This window comes from Mastigoproctus giganteus, chromosome 5 (assembly GCF_048544385.1).
Source record: "Mastigoproctus giganteus isolate SK-2022 chromosome 5, ASM4854438v1, whole genome shotgun sequence".
NCBI classification, from domain to species: domain Eukaryota; kingdom Metazoa; phylum Arthropoda; class Arachnida; order Uropygi; family Thelyphonidae; genus Mastigoproctus; species Mastigoproctus giganteus.
In genome coordinates this window covers 83,478,896-83,492,347 of record NC_143579.1, presented here as the reverse complement: position 1 = coordinate 83,492,347, position 13,452 = coordinate 83,478,896, and the positions used below count along the sequence as shown (strand labels likewise).

Genomic DNA, 13,452 nt, shown 5'->3' with positions numbered 1-13,452 from the left:
GTGTTAAAAACTTTCTCTTCTAGGAATTAATCAAGTAGTATTCTAAATAAGAAAAATAATAACTAGCCAACACTTGATGAAATGTAGTAATAGTAAATTCTTCTACTACTTCTTAACACGTATGGATTCAAACCACTCCATCCACACACAATCTCCATTCAAGGATTCTATCAGAAAGTGAAGTAGAGGAGATGAGAGCTGAAAACTAACAAAGAACGGTTTCCGGATGTTTAATATAAACTTATTATCCTACTTATTAAGGAGCTGTGGCACTTGTCTAAATTACCGTTTAAAATATTTGACTGCTAATCGCAGGACGGGACTCAAAGCGGTTTCTATTTAGAATACAGAACCAGACCAGCAGGATACTTGAATATATAGGACCTACCACTCCATGAAGATCAATTTAGAATTACTACATCGACTTAGAAAACTCTCTTCTAATTTGTACCTATGTGACAGTTCGTTAGGTAGTAATTCGTTATAAAATATTGAGCAATCAGATTTGGTAATGGGAGTCGCACAAACGACCAAGTCTTGAAATCCAGCTCGCTGCAATATAAAGCGACCAATTACTGTCAATTATGGATGAATAATTATTTTATCTATTAACAGATGTTTTCATTACCAAAATTCAATTTTCAAGAAAGATTTTAAGTGTGGATATTATATGAAAATAATTCTACTTATAGTAAATTCTTTGCTACGATCAAAATTATGCCATGCGATAAATACTGGCTCGCTGAGTTATTTTACTTAAATTGACCTTGATGGCCATCATTGTTCCCTTAAGTGGAAAGATGTCACGTATTTTCTGTGTATATCTGAAGGAACCAATGAATTAATTGAGGTTCCTTCCATGAAGATACTTTGCACAAGTTAAATCGTCCGAATGAAGCGCTGTCTGGGACAGAATGTATTAATAAAATCGATCATCAAAAAACAATATACAATTATCTTCGCAGCAAAAGAATCGATTATCAATATCAACCTCGCCGAGATGGTACACACGTATCACTATGTCATAAATGCAAAATGTTTCTCATAGCAAAGAATTCATCATTATGTATAAGCAACCATACATAAACTAATATTTCAGAACTGAATTGAGTCAAACAATTAATACTAGACTATTAGTAAACTTTAAAATGACACCCTTCTTCAATTACAGATAATATAGTTAATTAACTGCTAACAAAATTAATATCGTTAAATTTACCTTTAGCTACTATAATTATGCTATTCCTAGTTGCTCATAATTCTCGCTGACATGAATTGGGCACTTGTACAGGGTAGTGTGTTTGTGTGGAAGAAAAAGCATACAGTACAAGTATTCTATGGCACGCCAGTATACAGAAAGTTCTTTTATCTCCACGGATATATAAAAAATGGTAAGATAATAATCATACATATTCTCAATGAAATGTTTTTCCATTCTGTATTGGGCGATGAACGATCTTAGACTATAGCCAACATGTAGATAAAATACTGTTCAAATTTTCGAACGAATTCAAATGACTAGCCGGACCTACGGCGATGGCAGACGCAAGCTAATGGGCTGCTTTCTTTCCTTCCGAAGTTGAAGTTCTCTTGAAATTCATCTTCGACATTTTACATGCCGTTTCTAAGGCCCAGTCATCTTACACCAAGGTCCTCAGAGATTTTAAGATTCGTTTCCTGCAACCAATATGATCCTTTATTTCTATACATTGGGAACTTATCTGCTACACTAACTCAATGTTTCGAAGTACATCACAGGTATATCTAAAAAGTTGGGTTGCGTTGGTAAAACAAGGAAATACATCTGTATACCTTTAATAATCGTGGCTTTTCTATGGTTCATTAAACACTAAAGGAAGATTGGCTCATTTTGGCACATAACTTTATCATTCCTCGTTTAGAGCCAGTTGAAGTCAACATTCCCTTATGTAATATTCCTAAAAATAAATCCTGCACAAACTAAAGCAGTAACCAAAATTAAGGATGGGCCTTTCCTGGTTCTCATAAAAACAAATTAAAAGTTATTATCTTTATTGCGTCGTCGTCCTTTATTATCACATACAAAAGCACGCAGCTCCCACTGAAAAAATCTTTCTGGAAATAAATGGAAATTAGTCCTCTTCTTTTCTTCTCGTTAAACTTGAGTATGGAGGTTTGAATTCAAAAAATCTGCTAGGCCATCCACGGTGATCAGGTTAGAAGCAGATACATAAAACTAGCAAAAAAGACAAAAACACAAATTAAAATAATTAAAATTTCGTGCGCTCAAACTTCAAGCCAGTATTTACTGAAGTTTGTCTTTGGGCGTTGCTTAGCATTTATCTAAGTTACCGAAGCTCAAAAACAAAGATACTATGATCCCGCTCGACGTGTAAAAATTTTGGCTTAAACAATGATTTAGTGTGACAAAGGTGGCAGAGCAATTCTGCAACTTGGAGGCTGGTACCACATTCTGAACATTATTTCGAAATTAAACAGAGTGGTATCTTCAGAGGTCGAAGTTGTTGCCATGATTACCAAGTGAATCCACCTATTCAACTTACCTATCGCTAATGATCCAAAGTTTTAATGTGTATAATTGGATGAAATGCAGAGCCTGGTCGATCTCTGTCCTAAATGACATTTTAATACTCTTCTCTCAATTACCACAAATCGAAATAGCCGACAACTTTGTAACTACTATGTAACAACTGCAACAGCACCATTGAAAGATTTCACTCAACCAAAAACTTATGGTATTAATACGTTTTTATTCACCATCTAAGGTTCCTCTTGAGATTTACTGAATAAACAGGAACTTTCTCCCAGAAGAATGTGGAATAATGCCTAGATTCAAGACACACTTAAGAAAGACAGCAATACAGAGCACTTAAATCCAAGGAAAGTCATGTATTTAAAGTGTCATCCACCGCAACATCGGCAATCATTGGTCTCAAGGGATTTTTAGACTGTGCAATGGATACACATTGGCGAGGCCTTTTAAAAGTGGGAAAACTTTCAGCTCGGTTTCTACTACGTAAATCCCTAGACGAGAAACTAGGATTTTACTTAAGGTAGAATTTCGTATTGTTACTGAGTACTTGACTCAGTTAAAATCAACACGCACGGAATGAACACACTGGCTTGAAGTTGAATAATATTACTGGTCTGAAATCACTTGTTATATAAATACCAAAAAAAATACACATTAGGTATCAAAAATATACGAGTTTATAATTCTAAATTCTATTCGAACTATATCATGATCGAAGAATTTCTTGGTGTATCAGGTATGATTAAAAATGGTTCATTTAAAATCAACTCCTTAAGATTTACAATTATGCAAGAAATTATACTACGATTTCTTTGGTTATGTTCTATGGAACTAACATAAACAAAGACAGCTTTAACTGCTGTATGGCTGATTCTGGTTAGTTTCTTTAAGTGGCAAAATTTAGCAGCCAATTCAGTCGCTTTCAGGTGTTCTATTATCGTAGAGAATTCAAGAAGCACTACGAGGAGATTCCAACCTGAAAACACAGGCAAGTGCTAATATTAATGATCCTTTTTCAAACGATTTCAAAAGAATTTCGTGATTAATTGTACGAATCCATAATAAATCAAAAAATTTAATAGCTGTTCTGGGGTCTGCAACGAAGTTAACTTAAAATTTCTAATCTCTGAATGCTGGATTATTGCAAATCGCAAAACAAGCTGCACAATTTCTTATGAGAGAGAGACAGCACGCGGAATGATTAATAGTCTAAGTTCATTACTGATTTAATGTGATTTCTGATCGAACATTTTGGAAGAATATGTGATATTTATGATTTAGTTGTAAATGTCCTTAAAGGGATGTTTTTGTAAGCGTGCCAGCTGTAGCATTTTGCTATATCCTAGATAATAAGTAAAGAGGAAGACGTTATCAATGGTGTATACCAATTATACAGAGCCTGTCCGTACCCTTCCTCGATCTGCATTAGGTCCGCCAGTGATAGACATGAGCACTTTAGCTTTCATAGCTTCACAGATGGTCATCTATAAGAAAAAGGTTGAACATATGATTTCACACATTGCAGAAAATTTGAAAAAGAATATATGAAAGATACTCAGGTTATTTAGCACTGTTTCTTAAACACTGATTTAAAAATTTAAAAGCAATAAGTGTCTAAATATGAGCGTATGTAGCCTACACGTTAAGAAACTTTACGAGACATACCAAAGTTTTGATGGTACATTGGCACACAAAAAATGGTCAAAAGAAATTTCAGTTCTATTAGCTGATTATTAGAAAAGATTCAAATAAATCATTTTAATTAGGTAAATCCATTGAAATTGGAAATATTTGCTCACGACTCAGTGCTTCTGGTCTGGTCTCTTTTATTCTCTACAGAACTGAGCCTAAGAATTCATACTGATGGCTAAATCTCAACTCAATCATGGTACATCCATTGTTCAGGAGAACATTTCACTCTTATTTGAAGATCGTCTACGCTCCCCACATTGGGTGGAAAAGACCCAGGTACCAATCCCTTCAACGAAGTGGGGAAACTTTTATGGACTTTTTTTCACTCCATAACTGAGTTATTTGGTCTCGGGCGGGGATAGCATGGTCCCTTTCCCCTGGAAACTCTAGTATTTTATCCATCAAAACAGGTAAATCGACCAGAGAACACATGCAATTTATGGACAGATGAGTTGGTTCTCGGGTTGTCCTAATATGAGAGTTTTGTTTATTTGTTTTTATGCGAAGACAAAGGAAATTTAAACTATGGCTCATCGCGCATTAAGGCTCATTCCATACATTCTCTTGAGTACGGTTTAAGGGATGCAATTATTTCGACGGATTCAATGAGGTAAAGGTTAAGACATGGTTGCTCTCATGTGGTATCCAACTAATTTCAGTAAAACCTTTAACTGAGGATTATTTGTCAGTTGCTGCTACTGTAAAATTTGTTTGAAACCGATATCATAATTATTAAATAGCAGTTCTGTCATTTGAAGCCATTAGCATATCTCAGTCAGTGCTTGATCAAATTCCCTTTTGCTTTATATTAAAAAAAAAAAGTCTACACTGGTATATATTCGAACTTGGCTTTCAATTACGTTTATTGCAGCCAGGAGTCTTAGACAAACTTGGGAATATTCGTATAAGAGGAATCATTAAATAAACTTTTTCTCGGTTGTACATTCGATTCCAATCTGATCACTCGCCAATTACATGTAAACTATCCTTACAGAACAATTCCCTTGGGTTACCTGACGAGTACTCTGCTGAATTACCTAGGATAGCCTTCTCTACCAAATATCTGAAGCCAGAGATCATTCTCCAATGCTTGATTGGGTTTGACTGGGGGCGTCTCTATTCTGAGCCGTTGGAGGATGCCATTATGCTCTTGTCGGAACAACTGAAGTTAATTGCACTACATGGTGCAGCCAGAATCACCAGGAGTGGTAACAGGTCGAATCGGGGTTTCAATAAGGAAACTAAGATGGCTTTCATCAAGAAGCAGAAGGCCTACCGGAAATGGCAGAAAACTCAACTTCCCTCAGACCATTCCATCTTTAAGAAAGAAAGAGCTTGCTTCTTGAAAAAAAAAAAAGGCTGGTCCTTAACCAAGCTGTTCTCAATAGGTTGAAGAGTGGTAGAAGGATCCTTTCGAATCATCATCATCACCTAGCCATTGACAAAAAGCTTGTCCAGGAATGGGCACAGTTCAGCTTACAGCAGGCAGATTTTCCTGACTCTGATTCCTTTCTCTCGCAGGAGAACTGGTTACCTAGGGCACACTTGTCTGAAATAGAAATAACTAGAGAGACCCTAATTGATGTCATCAATAAACTACCCAACAAAGCCACTGTAGGTCCGGATGGTTTCCCACTCTTTATTATCAAAATTTGCAGCCCATATATAGTCGACCTTCTCCTTCACCTTTTCAGACAAATCCTGCAATCTGGAATAGTTCCTTCAATTTGGAAAACTTACCATGTTAAGCCCATTCCAAAGATCAAGAAACCCAAATCTCCTAAAGACCTGAGACCAATATCCATCAGCTGTTCTTTACTCAAAATTTTCGAAAAAGTAATTCAGCCAACAATTGCCCAGCATTGCTTTGCACACAGGCCCGAGTACCTCCATACCGTTCTACAAAGGAGATCGACAACTACCAATCTTCTTGATACCCTCTTCAGAATTCAGCACACCCTTAACAACAAATCACAGATTGATATCATATTCCTCGACATAAAATCGGCTTATGACAGAATACACCTCCCAGCTCTTTTTACCATTCTGAAACACTACTTCGGCCTGGCGGAAACCTTACTTCAAATTTTGAAGTCTATTTTACTTCCTAGACATCTGTCTGTGACCCACAATGACTTTCAAGAAACTATTGACGTCTCAAGAGGCATCCCACAAGGAAGTGTACTGTCAGCTATACTGTTTGCAGCAGTTTTGGAGCCTTTCCTTGCTCAGAATCCAAACTTTGTTTCCTATGCCGACGATCTGAAGTTCTACGTGAGCTCAGACCATAATCATCAGATTCATGATATCAACCAGCAAGCTTCTAGGCAGATATTGAGCTTGGAAAGTTATCTTGCCACAATAGGGCTGCATCTGAGCCCTTCCAAATCAGCACAACTGACAATAACCAAGAAGAGAGCCAAAAATGATATCCAAATCTTTGTGAGTGGGGAACCGGTGCAAAAGGTGACCTCTCATACTGATCTTGGCCTCACCTGGGACGTTGGGCTCACATTTCAGTCTCACTTTGCCAGGATGAGGCAGAAGACGTACGCTGCTCTTTGGGCAGTACGTCAAGAGCTCGTTGGTGTGCATCAGCCAGCGCTGCTTGTTCGGCACATCCTGAGGTGTATTACGCCGATTCCTCTCTATGCTTCGGAAATTTGGTCATCTGCCCCTGCCTCATACCTTCAGAAGTATCTTAGTTTAGAGTACTGGTTGCTTAGATGGATGAACAGGGTGGTAGGCCACCCCCTAACTATCTCCAGATCTATCCTACAAGCAAATCTAGGCACCACTCCTTGGAGACATATCATCATGACAAAAAATGTTCTCACGCTTGCACGGCTTATAACGAGGCGAATTGATGCTCCATCAGTATCCGCATTAATCTCTGGCCCGAGGAGGACAAGAGGGAAGCACCCCGACTCCTGTCTCCCTCTACGTCTTACTCTGTCAAACATTGATTCCCTGAGGAACATGTTTCCAGCCAATTGTCTTCGGATCTTCAATAAATTTAGGATCCACCCTGATAGGTTCTGTGAGGACAAGCCCTACAGGAAGGAAACCCTCAAGAACTGTTACCAGATTATGAACTTATAATACTCCCCTTCTCCTGGACAGACTTTTTTTTTTTTTTTTTTTTTTTAACTTGCCTATTTGTATATGGCAAAGACTTTCTGTTTTCATGTAATCATGTATATTACTGTATATTGTACATTATTGTTTATTTAACCCTGTAAAAGTCTCGGGTCGAGCACGAATGTACCCTTGTTTATTGTACATTGTGTTCCTCGCACCTTAGTCTGTATTCACACCCTTCTGGCACAGAGCCGTCCCGGGGTGACCCAAGGTTTCTTGGGAAATAAACTGATTTTAATAATAATAATAATAATAATAATAATACATATGGCACAATTGGGAGACCTTTTGGTCAAAAAGGTCTCCCAATTGTGCCATATGCACAACAGCTTCGCAGGTAAGTTAAAACATCATCAATCGACATAGTTCAACGTCTTGATGGATTTTCACAGGATAGACGCATTAACCCGCCTGAAGTTTTTGATAAATTGAATGCTAGTTGCTTGGTAGTCCATACCTTAGTGGATAAGCTATGGTACTGGAAGGTGCGCGGCAGATGGATCCAAAAAGTAGTTAATAGAAGTTGAAGAGAATACCTGCACAAGTTATCAAGACTAGCTTATATCACCACAATTATGAAGGATATGTTTCTTTAGAATTTCGTTATCGCGGATGAAACAATTTCCAAAAGCAAGGAGAAAAATATGACAAGAAATCATGAATTCTCTCTAGAAAAAAAAAAAATTCAAACCTGCCCATCTGATTGGGAGATAATCATTATGCTGGGTATACTCTTAGACGTGAACTCATTATCCAGTATTAAAATAAATGCTAATTTATCTAATACTAATAAAACACTAATAGTCTTTGACCTTTATTTTTCTAGAAGGCAAAAAACTTCAAACTCCACCCGTCCTACAACGTATAAACAAAAGTCTGTAGAATGGATGGGGGATGTTCGTGCCTTGCTTACTTCTTTACTTACTTTTGATCTTGTTGCTTCCAGTCGAGCCTTATAGCAGAACTCCAGGAGAGCTACCACCATGGCCAACACCAGCCCACCAATAAGGATGTAGAAGCAGCCAGCGACATTGCTCAGTGTAAGCTCATTCTGCGATGATTCCTGAAAGTGAATGGTGAATACTTAAAAAATATCGATTTTCCATCGAATACACAGAAGCTAAGAACATATTGGCAACCTAATGAGAAATTATATATTTAGACTGTACTCGTCGTAGTATAGGTAGAAAGTTTGAACAAGATACTAAAGGAAGAAATGAAATATCCAATTGGTATTGTTTGTCAGTTGCAAAGATTATCATTAGCAACTGGAATGATGCTTATGATTTAGTTGAAAAACATTTATATTTATTTATAACACTTGAATTGGACTTTTAATAAGAATGAACTAGCTGGAGTCAGGCTCGTGAGCCATGCATTTTATCCCGTTTACTAACCACTTTGATTTGTTTTGTTTTTCAGATAGATGGAATCCCAACACTTACCTTGCTGTCTCCGTTTCTGCACTCGCTCCTGTCGTACCACCATTTATTTTCCAACCTCGCCAAATCCCCCTTCTCCTTCAACCACAGAACTGCAAGATTGAGCTGATCCCTGAAAATTCAAAACAGATTTATATTTTTATTCGGTGGATTTAGATGTGTATTCGTGCTTTTGTATTATTGTATCAAAATAAAAATTTAAAAAGTATGAATTTAGTATTTTATTTCGTCCATCTTTCAAACACCAACAACATTTCACTCATTCAGCTGAGCGAGCGTGATTTCCATCGCAGCCCTTTATACTGAAATATTTCAATCACAATCAACCATTAATTAAGGCCAGAAATATACTAAATAAGGTACCCGATTCCACAGGTGTTGCAGTAATAAAAATTGTGTGCCTTTATATTAATTGCCTTATTTTGCCTGGGCTATGTGCTTAATTAAATCAAGCTAAACCAATTCTAAGTGATTAAGCTGACCAAGGTATTTAATGCTACACTATTTTCCAGTCAAATCTACGCTAATTATAAAATTTCTACAGTACACACGGTCTCTGCTCCTTAATCTATGGCAGAAGTACGATTTTAGCACACTAATGCCAAATAGCCCTCCCATCGAGAAGTGATATGTCCCCTTTGACTTCTTAATAAGCCAATAACCAATTTCAAAACACGCTCATACTGCTCCCCAAGTCCAACTTACTCACACGGCCGTGCAATTTCGTCTGAGGGACAGACGTATCCTGAAAGCTAGTATATGGCAAGGAAGAGTCATCTCGGCATTATGACTTTCGATATTATCCCGATCGTTTAAGACTTATCCAGAAACAAACACACAATGTTCATCAATCTCAATCTAACAGACAATATCTTGGATACTAATAAGAAATTCCCAAGATAACTGTTTGAAAACAACAAAGAAAATTCTTTTGTTCCAAGATCAGGCTGGCTCCACTTTTGTTGCATGTTAATCCAACTACAAACAGATTAATTCTCTTACACTAGCATTGCAGCAGACCCACCTGTCAAGGACCTTCATCCCTGTATTCAAAGATCACATGGATCTAGCGGGTATCCCTCACCAAAACTGAGATTATTTCCCTATTGAGAATCTTCAGACTAAAGTCACTTAGTCTGAAGTCATTCCATTACTCAAGTCTGTTGGTCTCCACCGAATTTTTTAAACAGCAGATCGTCAATGATATAGAGTGTATAATCACCACATAACACATCACCACTATCGATAGAATTTAACAAAGAAATATCCGCCCTCAAAGTGAGTAATGAAGATCAGCAATATGGTTGCACTATTACAACTGTATCCTATGGTTTTTTAATGTTTCTTTCTTCGTACGATAAAGGTTATTTTGTTATATTCCATATGGTTATTTACCAACCTGACTCTGAGAAATACACAGGAATGCTTGCCACGACAACCAGCTTATTTCTTTCGATTCGAGTCCCAGAGAACCATTGAAAATACACTAATGGTTATACCGAACAATAGAGCACATTGGTTATAGTGTGTGGGTAGCATAAAATATAATATGGCGTTAAAGGTGAAGGGTACGTCGAAACTAGCGCAGCGCATTTGATGGCATGGTTATGGAGTCTGAGATGATTCATGAGTTTTCCAACTACAAACAGATTAATTCTCTTAAACTAGCATTGCAGCAGACCCACCGGTAGCTGTCAAGGACCTTCATCCCTGTATTCAAAGATCACACGGATCTAAGGGGTATCCCTCACCAAAACTGAGAATACTTCCCTATTGAGAAACTTCAAACTAAATCCAGGACACAACTGGGGTGCATGAAGATCAGCACAAAGTAGGTTCTCAACTTTCTTAACGATAAATAACGACATTTGAGAATGGGACTGATTGCGTCTGCAGCACCTAACTTTATATGAAAAGAAAGGAAATGGCTTCTTGAATCTCATTGAACTAGATAGCAAGTGACACAGAGTGCAGTAAAAATGGAAACATCAGTCGGGACAACAGCAGGTGAAATTCAGTTTGGAAAGTACTGAGAAAAACACAAACACGTTCTTTATTGCGATGGTTGCCATAGCACCTGATTGTCGTGACCATCACCACCACTAGCACGAAGCAGAAATTCTCGGTACCATCAGATTTATTCATTTAATCAACTAAGTTCATAGACTCCACCGAAGGGAAAGTGGTTGAGGGCTCTGCATGGGTAGTTTTCGCTGAATATCCAAATATTCGCCTTAACTCTCACTAATATCTCATATTTCTCCTTTAAACTTAATACCACGAACGGTAGTGTGCAGCACATTAGATTAAAAATGTATCAAATGTGCAAATATTGACATAAACACTGGATTGAGTTATTAACTAATGCACTAAAGAAATTTCAAAAAAATATGGTTCATAGATTACTTTTAAAAATAACTCCTTGTCTTTTCTTGAATAGTGGTAAAAATAAGATCGTAGTCTCGAAAAAAAAAAAAGCAATAAGGCTTTCAGAAGGAGGGAAGAGAAGCGATAGATATAACAGTATATTAAAGCAAACAACAGCTCCGCCATCTTCCATTAGAACCAGATGAGAAGCAGACCACATTTTCCAGTTTTGTAGTCAACAACACGTTCTTTCTCTCTTTAATTAAATCCCATTGTTAGAAACGTCACTGCGAGGCTAAAAGTGCTGAAACTGAGGTAATAATACAGAGCCACACCAAAACTCAATTTCGATAGCAGGTTTTTATAAAACCAGCTAAAAAGTAGCATTACGTGAGGGGCAACTGAAGCATTTTGGAAGGATAAAAAACCGTTGCCTTTTCCTCTTTGAAACTTAGTTGCTATGAACACTTCAAAGTGAAGGCGAGATATTTAATAAAACAACAGAAAAAAGGCAAAAAATACGCACATGGAGTATAATTTAACAGGATACATGTGATTTATACGAATTCCCTCTCAGCCAGCTCATTCACCCACCATAAATGTCTTTAAGTATGCAATAAACGACTTCGTTTTTGCATCTAAAAACGGCAGGTCTTTTTAAGACTGTTATTGACAGTTCATTGGTTGAATCACCCATGGGCGAATGCAAATTAGCAAGATTTTGCTGAAATTTCATTTCTGACCGCACATTGTCGTCGGCCATTACTCAATTCTTAATCTTTTTGCCTAAGTCGAAGCTTTGTCTTTCTAGATAATGGACCGATTTCATTAATTTACATTTATAGTGGACCAGCAGAGCAACAGTCCCGGTACACTTCCGTTGGATCCGATTTTTTAAGAGTTAATTACACTTTCCAACGCATTTTACAATTAAATAACAGAAACCTTTTGTAACTGGCTATTGATTTAGGCAAGAGGATTTTAAAACTCAAGTTTCCTGTAATGAAATATCTTACGAGGACCAACATCTCTGCGATGTGATTGCTTTATATTTGCAAAAGGAGATAAAACCATTAAGTGAAAGAAATTGCGAAAGCAATTTCGTTTTGTACACTCCTTAAGTATGTGCGGCACCTCATTAAGGCAGGGAAATTTCCTTCGGTCCAAATGACGTAGCCAAAGATTCCTTTTAGCGATTTGAAGAATATGTTCTTATTACTAGTAAAGGAAATGCTCGAAGAGATTTAGTTGAATAATTAATTCGGTAAAAAAATTTCTAGAATTTGATTTAGGAAAATGTGTAGTTACGTTTACTGTGATCAGCGCTAAAAGGGGTCCTGCGCAAAATGCATTTAATCTGTAAAACAGCGGCTATCAATCAATAAATAAGAAAATTATCTTCAATTCAGAACTGCATTTCATTTCGAGGAATCTGTAGGCTGCAACCCCGACGGCTAATGACATGTGGAGCCTAGATTGGCATCGCCATCTGCAATTGAACAATCAAGGAGAAAGATTTCACACTGGGGACACCGGATCTTACTGTACACGTAGGCCCAACTTTGTAGATTATACATAAAATTATTCTACAACAACAGATTTGTTAAAAAATGTATTCCATATTATTACCTGAGATTAGATCCAAGAGGGGTGGCCACTCCGTAACCTTTAGCATCTAAATTACGACCGACCTTCATGGTATCGCACGGCTGCCTCTCGTTGATATAATCATTTTTCGTTGACTCAATAAGGAAGGCGTATTTTCCTTTTGATTCCCTCACTCGACGGATCCCTTCTTCGTAAGACGAAACGAACACGTGCTTCCGTGAATTCATGAACTCCCACATCCGGGCGTACACTGTAATTTTGGATCGCTAACAAAGAAAAAGGGAAAAATGAATCTTCTATACGGGTGTGCGTCTTATGTATTTTTGGTTACAAAAGTCATTCACTAAATACACTGTACTTTGAAAATTATTCGACTATTTCTTCAGAAGTAGTGGTCGATGCCATTTGAAAGAGTGCCGATAAGAAAAACAATAAACTAGCGTGAGGATAGCACCACAGGTGTCAAAAAGCGGCCATTACGAGTCCCGGTAAGGACTTAATGGAGTTCCAAAGAGGTATATGATTGTTGGTAGTCGTGTGGAGAGTATATTTTAATGCTAAAAGTATCATCTCTTGATATAACATCATCCAACAAGTTCCGGCTGCCTAAATATTCGCTACTGCCTAAATTAGACAACGGTCCAAGGATCTAAAAATCTTTTCAGAACA

The 13,452-nt window shown here is 37.4% G+C and overlaps 1 protein-coding gene and 1 long non-coding RNA gene across 2 annotated transcripts in view; one reads left to right on the top strand and one right to left on the bottom strand.

The window, feature by feature from the left end:
• LOC150085528 (uncharacterized) overlaps window positions 1-8,910 on the top strand; it is a 147,553-nt gene extending 138,643 nt beyond the window's left edge. Inside the window, exon 3 of the long non-coding RNA XR_016546971.1 lies at window positions 8,789-8,910. This is a non-coding gene — a long non-coding RNA (uncharacterized LOC150085528). The remainder of the gene's footprint in view (window positions 1-8,788) is intronic.
• LOC150085527 (glutamate receptor 1-like) overlaps window positions 1,513-13,452 on the bottom strand; it is a 372,789-nt gene continuing 360,849 nt past the window's right edge. The window contains exons 12-16 of the mRNA XM_090374097.1: window positions 12,805-13,049; window positions 8,812-8,920; window positions 8,292-8,429; window positions 3,919-4,017; window positions 1,513-2,215 (exon numbers count right to left, since the gene is read on the bottom strand). Of these exons, the coding sequence (XP_090230223.1) occupies window positions 3,922-4,017; window positions 8,292-8,429; window positions 8,812-8,920; window positions 12,805-13,049 (588 nt within the window). The 3' untranslated portion in view covers window positions 1,513-2,215; window positions 3,919-3,921. The remainder of the gene's footprint in view (window positions 2,216-3,918; window positions 4,018-8,291; window positions 8,430-8,811; window positions 8,921-12,804; window positions 13,050-13,452) is intronic.